Raw genomic sequence first — 7,654 nt, 5'->3', positions numbered from 1 at the left:
ACATGTCTCGTTGTTGATACAATAAACAGGAAAGATGTTGTTTACAATGCCAAGACAAAATGGCCCGTTCGGTGATTTGGCCCGCTCGGTGATAGATTACGTTATTAATTATATAATTATTGATAGTACCGCTTCTTATGCTACAACACTGATATCACGGCTTCTGCAACTTCTGCAACTATGAAAACACCTATGATATTTGCTGCAGCAAATGTTTCGTAAAATGTGTTATTAATGGCAGGCAAGAACAACAACCTCGGACATGCTCGGGAGACGGACCGCACCAAAAATAGCATCGGGACGTTAGTACAGTAGCACGGCGTTTAGTTAGAAAAGAGCACCAGAAGCGCCCGGCCGGGACATGCAGTCAGCCTTGTTCGTTACCCTGCACGGCGCATAGATATGGGCCAATCAGCAATCCCTTTATTACAATTGTTGTTTCACTGTAGCGTCTTGTCGTGGACACAACTTGCGCCGCAAACTGTCTGCCTGAGCGGGATGGACTTCGAACATCTGTATACATCAACGGCACACATCTACATCAAGGGCACATCGCCCGCGTCTTCCTTGCTCCAAGGTCACAACATTTCCCTCATAATGAGGTCTTATTTTATCTTAATCGCTATCTCTATCTGGCTCGATGTCGGACTCGCTACCGAGGATAAAGGCAAAGACAAAGATCCCGGTATTGGTATTACCCTCTATGACGGTTATGCGTAAGGGAACACTCCGTATACATACTTTAGTGCGCCAAATTAACCCTCCATAACAACCAGCACCGTGAGCGCCTTCACCGAGAACGACAAATACATCGATATTGCCAAGATCGAAGGTGGGGCAACATACAAAGCGTACATGCTAGGCGAATTACAGCAGCAAGATCTCACCCAATTCCCGTATTGTCCCTTATCAAAACAGCTCTGCGAACGATTCTGGCCTTTCAGTACGACCGTAAATGCTCTCACTCCAATTCTCCACGCCCTCGTGGCTGCTGCTAGGTCATTTATCGAGCGGCCCGTCGAGTCGGTATTAGTATCGCTTGATGCGATTCCTTTCGACCGCTGGGCTCGGGCTCAGGAAGATGTCCGATCGGCCCTAGACAGCATTCATGTGCACACCTGGAGCCGCCCCTACCGTATATTTCCGGAGCTTAATTGGGCACTCGGAATGGGAGGACGTTGCTCTGCTTACCTTTGGCCCGGAGAACCGTATTACAATGACCCGGGCAAGTTCATGTTAGGCGTCGAATACACGCGGCGATCTCTCGTGTTATCGCTTTGGGAAGAGGAATGTGGATTGGTGTGGCCGCGATCTGAACATGGTATCTACTCGCGTCGTGGACTTGGCTTCGACGCCCGGGAAGCATGCGTCAATGAAAATCCCAGCAAAAACTCTGACGTCCAAGCCTATTGCGACGATCTCTTCAAGTCCGAGCTTCGCGAACTGCTACGGAACAGCAGCCAAGTATCCAAATACAAGAACATTTCTACTATCGACTCGGTGCTTATTACGGGCGAGCGAGCAGACGACGAGAGCATAAAGACCTTGCTTAGCGAGGTCCTAGAAGAACTCTACGCGAACGGCGGAAGTCTAGACCTCTCCTTAACGCTGAAGTTTTCGCCTGATCCGACATTTGCAGGTTCTCGAGCGGCGGCATTCGCTGAACGGGGCGAGAAAATAATGAAACGTCGAAGAGAGAATGGTGATCCCAGAGATCTCTAGATCTGGCAGAATGAGTCTTCACAAGGTGTGGATGTTTGCGAAGAGAGAGGGAGAGGGACAGACTACTGTGCTTCTTGTCTTTGCTGTTCACTGTCTAGCTATAGTCATTCGTTCTCTGTTCAAAGGGCTGCGAGCCTGTCCGCCGCCAGGGCGGAGATTGTACTCCAATACATGCCACGACACATATGTTAGGTAGTAAGCTGGGTCTCTCAAAGATCGCGCACTTGCGCGATATCAATCCTGATGGTGCAGTATTTGTGGCAGTGTTGCCATTTTCTTAACCGAAGTACCGTAGACTTGCGTGAGAGCATCCCAGAAGGGCTGCGACGAGATAACACATGTCGATCAAATCATGCTTGCACCCTTGCGTTCCTGTCCATTGAATGCTATCTCGATGGGTTCTCGTGCTGTGAAGAGGAGCAGGATACGACGCCAGAAAGCAAGCGTTGGGCTTTCTTGGCATCTTGATACAGTTCCCAACTCTCCCAATCAAATCCTAAATGCACAATTTCACACAGCCGGACGGATAGCCTACTTGATAGCAAATTCGGCCATACTGCGATCTAGCAGGATTTATTTCGTCAACCCTCTGCCCAGGTAGCTTCTGGAGTCGGCTCACCTGATGGTGGCGCGCAGTCCAAAACCCTATCAACATCAGCCTGGCCTTGCCACACTCGCAGATGTTCCTCTGAATCGACAAGCGAGGTGCTACATCTCAGGGCGGTACATGACCTTGAACGTGCTGCGCAGTATCGTCCTCACCCGTGATTGGGGTGACAGAGACAGATAGCCCTTCGCTATCCATTTGGCGGATAAGCTTGCTCGCGTCCCTCGCGTCCCCAACGGCCAGCAACACGCCTTCATGCGACAGGCTCTCAGCCTAGAAGTACACAAGATGCGACATGAATACCAGGATTTCCGCGGCAGTCCGCATGGACTCTGAAGCTGATCAAATGTGCTGTGATGGAAGAGGCTGCGCACCCATAGGTACCACTTGCTGTGGTGATGTCTTTTGCTATCCCGCCGACGTTTGCTTCCTGGGCCGTGGATGCTTTCGGAAGGTAGGCTCGCGCTGTGGGGATTCTGTCTGCAGATCGAATGAGAAATGCTGCTCCAGTGGCGATCGTTGCGTGCCTACCGACTCGACCTGCTGCGCTATACACAACTCCAATGATGTCCGGTGATGCGGTGTCCACATCCATGTTGCGATGTGTTTCATACATCTCTCGGTGCCCAAATCTACGCCCGACGGACTTGGCAGCCGTTCCAGTCTTATGAGTCGTCATGGACGTTTTGTGAGTTCGAAGCATCATGCGAACGCATGCCCGTATGACAACACGTGCATCCTGATATGCGAAACGGCCCTCGCCAGACACTATCGTCTTCAAAATCGATGCTATTTGCAGGAGGTATATCTTCCTCGAGAAGGTAGATGAGAGTTCTCCCGAACTGAGATGTCTTCGGATTCGTGCCTTTCAAGATGCGCATATTCACGTCGCTCCCAGGGACACTGCGTCTTTCGAGCAGCACGTCCGATGCCATCAATCAACGTCACGTCAGCGCTGTCTTCTGCGGGATGTTCGCTTCTTTCAAAGCCACCGCATGAAGGACCGCATCATCAGTGTTGCCTGACCGACTCACACGGCTGCATTTGTCGTTGCAATGATGTCGCGGTTCGTACCGCGGCACATTGCAGCACGGACGGCACCAGTGCGACAACCCTAAGGATCAATACTGCCCAGGTGGAGGTGCAGCTGCACCTCTATAGATTAGCGATACAGCACCAAGACCTCCGCCTCGCTTGAGGAGTCGCATTCATACTGCCACGACGTTATGTGCTGAGCTGTGCCAAGTTGCGGAGAGCTCGTGTCGGAGCTTGGCTGGCGTTGTCCTCGGGCAGAAAACCTTCAGCGAGACTCCTGGACCGCCTGCTTAGAATATGCTTGGCAGCGCCCAGCGTCGATGATCGACAGCAATCTTAACCTCTTCGGTGCGCGCGTGGCATGGCATTATACAGCATGAATATACACGACAAGAGGAGCCAAGGAACTGCGTGGAGGGCGAACTCCTCGAGAAAGCAGCCGAGTTCAAGTCTCAGCGCCCGGTACATCAGCCAAGGCGTCCAAGGCTTTGGCGCTCCCATGCCCATTGTAGCATGGGAAATACGCGAAGATCAGACACGTCGTAGTCCCGTAACAAGGACATCTATATAATCCACGATCCAATGCCTCGCTGAATCAAAGCCCCACATCATCTCAAACCGAATCTCATCCTTTCCGCGCCGAAAAATGAAATCCTTCACAACCCTTGCTGTGAGTCTCCTGGCCTCTTTCTCCGTCACCAGCGCCGCTCCAATCGATGCCGAAGTCGACGCACCTACATCGGAGCTTGTCGTCCGACAGATTGGCGGAGGCCCAGGCCGATCAGAGGTCGGCACCAGCTGGAGCCGCACATGGCCGGATACCAAAATCAAGCAACCCTTCAACTTCGACGCCATCCCTCGCGGAGGTTGCGCGTACGATGTAGTCTTCCAGCGGGACCCGCAGGATACGAAATATGAGCTGGCGTATTATTCCTTGTTTGGCGAGGGAGAAGTGTAAGTCTTTCTTCTTCCCTGTCCCTTGTCTTCCAGCACAGGCGGATATTCGCCTCTCCACGGGCATCAAAACGCTGACCACACGTCCGATGATAAGTGAGACTCAAGAGGAGAAGATTCCCAAAGTCCTGCAGTATCAAGGCGCCATTGATGCCCAAGGTTTTCAAACGTACTATGCTTACATCGAGGATGCTTGCTCGACCTTTTTCACTGCGCGTCCGCCGCCGCGGCGTCTGAAGGTGTACTTCACCCCGAAGAGAGGACAAGGTACCAGGGGTTATATCTCTCCTAAATTCTACTAGAGCTTTGGAGCTATGGGGTGACGATGAAGTGGAAATGTCATGTAGCGGCGGTTGTTGGGATCATTATTTCAGCGGATTGAGGTGGAGAATGTGAAATCATATTAGTGCCCGTTTTCTGCGAACACTGAATGCATTATGTGGCAGGCTGGGCTGATTGCCCGATTTGACGTTGTAGTGGTTGAATTTCAAGTTTGGTCTATCCGATATGGAAACATTAAATTCTATCCGCTTACACCTTGAAGTTGTCATCGTCATCTGCATCCAACAGCTTGGCATAGTCCTCCGCCGATGCGAACGTAGGCAGACTCTTGAGCTTCTTCCTCTCCTTGCGCTTCTTCTGGCTGTGCGACAACTCCTTGCCGCCCTCTTCCTCGCTCTCGTCGTCAAGACCTTCAGGTACATCGTCATCGTCGTCGAACATGGCTTCGTCGTCACTCTCAAACTCAGGGAAGTCGCCATCCATCTCATCCTTGCCATTCAATGCTGCCTCGGCATCTTCATCGCCATCATCTCCTCCGCCGAGGTTGATGCCGCCCTCTGAGCCTAGATCGCTATCGCTGAAAGCACTTTCCAAATCACCCATGCTAAGATCATCGTCCTCGTCGTCACCGTCGACCTCTGGCTTCGAGTTTGCGATGGCTTGCCATATCTCCTCCTCGCCTTCGTCCTCGCTGTCTTCATCGTCACCCGATCGTCTCTTCTTCGCGTCCTTCGCCGTCGTAGCAGCACGTTTCTTGCTGTTGCCCGCGGCGTTGAAGTAGCTGTGGAAGAATACCTCGTCGACGGGCACGTCTTCGACCTTCTTGGTCCAGAATGCCTCCGCGTTGACTGGCGCTTGTGCCTTGGCGCCGCTGATCTCGTTTCCGGCCTTGAACAATAGATCCGCGGCACTGCTGCCACCCATGGGCTGCATGATGGAGCTACCATGCGTGACTCCTTGCTTCGTGCGTGGATTACGGTAGACAAAGCGATCGAGAAAGTGCATCAGTGAGTGTTGTGCAGGGTCCGGTTTGGGGGGCATCTTCTTGCGGAGATAGAGGTTCTCGGCGAACAGCGCTACCGATGGATGGAAGTGCTGTAGGAATGGTAGGATATCCCAGAGACATGATCGATCAGCGTGGGCATGTTCGGGATCTCGCTTCTTAGCGTCGTAGGATGTTGAGAATTTCTTCACTGCAGGCGATGCGTCGGCTCCGTCTACAGCTCCGTCGGCGGTTTCTGGTACATCATAAAAATGCTCTTCTTCGTCTTCATCTGCGATTTCAGGCTCAGTGAGCATATTCCTGATGCTCGGGAAAGTTCCCTCGAGTTCGCTGATCAGGTAAATGATTCCGCACGCAAAAGGTGGCTCATGAAGATTGATTGTTTGCGAAAGGCGTTTGACAAAAGCCTGGACACGCTTCGCATTCAAATCCGACTTGAGACTCTTGTAGAGCAGATTGAGATACATAATCTGCTTACTAGATGTGATCAATCGGGGATCCAGGAGAGATTCGTATAGGGTCCTGTAATAGCGTTCGGCGCCGAAGTGCTTGCGTGATGATATTTGTTGTAGCAGAATCAGAGCCTGAACGCAAGTGTTAAAATTCTCAGAGTGCGTCACCCGGAATATAGTGTTCAGCTGCTGCTCAAAGTTGGGATCGTTCACGTCGGCGTAGGGGAATGCTCGGTTCACGCCAGCCAATACTTGCGCAGTCATCTTGTCACGTAGCTGACCGACCGACTCTTCCGTGCGCTCTTCTGCTTTGCGCTTCTTAGCCGCCATCTTGCCCGCCTTGCCGCCGCCGCCCTGTTCCCTCTCGGCAACTTTACGCTTTGCGACAATGGCTTCATCTTCATCTGATGCTATCGGTTTCAAAAGTTGAATGAAAAGACTGAAGTAAATGTCGAGTAATCTGTTGGCAAGCTCTTCCTCCTTCTTCCCGAGCACAGTCTGATTCAGGGTGATGATGGCATAATACTTCGCGTGAAGGCTTTGGCCTGGACGAAATAGACAGTCCGCTTCGACACTATTAGTGACCACCAATTTCATGGCAGGATGCTCAGTCTCCAATTGCAACAACAGATGCGAAGCTCTCGAGGCAATCTTGCGATCCGGATCTCCAAGTTTGTTCACCAGTAGTCGTAGGAGGTTTTCCTCTTGCTCCGGCTTATCCTTGAGCAACTCCCAGACATATGTAATGGCTCTTGTCCGTGCATACGAGACCTCATCATTGCACCATGTCTCGAGAACCTGCAGAAGCTCAAAGTATGCCTTCTTCAACCAGTCCTCGAAAGCCCAGACAAGCAGGTGAATTTCTTGAAGCCCACCAGGTAAAGGTTCGCCCTCAGACCAACGCGCCACTTTGCCCTGCAAGGCGCTGATCAGACCGGGTTGTTTTGCGAATGCCCGAAGTTTTCGATCTCCTGGTAATACTCCACCTTGACCCAGCAAATCTTTCAGAGCTGCTACGGCCATGAGCGCCTGCTCTCTGCTCTTCTTCCGTGACAGCCCAACTAAGCTCTCGAAAGCTTTTGTTGCATGCAGTGGCGACTCCTGGACAAGCAAGGTCAAAGCAGACACTTTATCCTCCAATGTACCCGATGCCATGATGGTGGAAAAGAATTTATGCTGCGAGGAGCTATTTTTCTGAGAGGCATCGTATGTAGCATTTTCCGTCTGTAGCAGATTTGTCGCATGTGCGAAGAGATCCTCGAGAAGCCGTTGAGAGGGAGCGCTTGTTACATTTTGTCCTTTGAGCGCTGGTAACTCTGCGGCGTGCCAATCCGGTCGTGGTGAAAAGAGCAATTTGGCCTCTTCCTGTTGCCTTGCCTGTCGAGGCTTTTTGTAATTTCGATGGTCATTCCTGTTCGAGAAATCGCCCGATTTCCTTTTCGTAGCCATTGCAAATTTCCTGCAAGATGTTTCCAAGTCGATGCAGAACCATCTTCCCAGTTTGTCGCAAAAAAGTTCGAGATCTTGAACTTTTTTCCATATATTGAAATTTGGGCAACTATGCCGAAGCGCAGATCGGCATACATCGATCACTCCCGA

The 7,654-nt window shown here is 51.5% G+C and overlaps 3 protein-coding genes across 3 annotated transcripts; 2 read left to right on the top strand and 1 right to left on the bottom strand.

The window, feature by feature from the left end:
- The first annotated feature begins 463 nt into the window (after window positions 1-463).
- K489DRAFT_428306 (uncharacterized protein) lies at window positions 464-2,058 on the top strand. The gene is made up of 2 exons (XM_033608330.1): window positions 464-716; window positions 777-2,058. The coding sequence occupies exons 1-2, from the start codon at window positions 499-501 to the stop codon at window positions 1,720-1,722; spliced, it is 1,164 nt and encodes a 387-aa protein (XP_033462881.1). The 5' UTR covers window positions 464-498; the 3' UTR covers window positions 1,723-2,058.
- Window positions 2,059-4,010: 1,952 nt separating this feature from the next.
- On the top strand, window positions 4,011-4,620 carry K489DRAFT_398224 (uncharacterized protein; the record flags this gene model as incomplete). The annotated part of the gene is made up of 2 exons (XM_033606930.1): window positions 4,011-4,318; window positions 4,416-4,620. The coding sequence occupies 2 exons, from the start codon at window positions 4,011-4,013 to the stop codon at window positions 4,618-4,620; spliced, it is 513 nt and encodes a 170-aa protein (XP_033462880.1).
- Window positions 4,621-4,708: 88 nt separating this feature from the next.
- K489DRAFT_376239 (CBF-domain-containing protein) lies at window positions 4,709-7,549 on the bottom strand. The gene has a single exon (XM_033603872.1). It carries the CDS (start codon window positions 7,502-7,504, stop codon window positions 4,850-4,852), a length of 2,655 nt encoding a protein of 884 aa, XP_033462879.1. The 5' UTR covers window positions 7,505-7,549; the 3' UTR covers window positions 4,709-4,849.
- Between the last annotated feature and the right edge of the window lie 105 nt (window positions 7,550-7,654).

This window comes from Dissoconium aciculare, assembly GCF_010015565.1.
Source record: "Dissoconium aciculare CBS 342.82 unplaced genomic scaffold K489scaffold_2, whole genome shotgun sequence".
NCBI classification, from domain to species: domain Eukaryota; kingdom Fungi; phylum Ascomycota; class Dothideomycetes; order Mycosphaerellales; family Dissoconiaceae; genus Dissoconium; species Dissoconium aciculare.
This window is presented reverse-complemented; position numbering and strand designations above follow the sequence as displayed.

Excerpts from the sequence above, each read along its gene's own strand:
- K489DRAFT_428306 (XM_033608330.1), top strand. The coding sequence starts at position 499 with ATGGACTTCGAACATCTGTATACATCAACGGCACACATCTACATCAAG. Across the intron at positions 717-776 it reads ACCCTCTATGACGGTTATGC|CACCGTGAGCGCCTTCACCG; the intron begins GTAAGGGAACAC and ends CATAACAACCAG.
- K489DRAFT_376239 (XM_033603872.1), bottom strand. The coding sequence starts at position 7,504 with ATGGCTACGAAAAGGAAATCGGGCGATTTCTCGAACAGGAATGACCAT.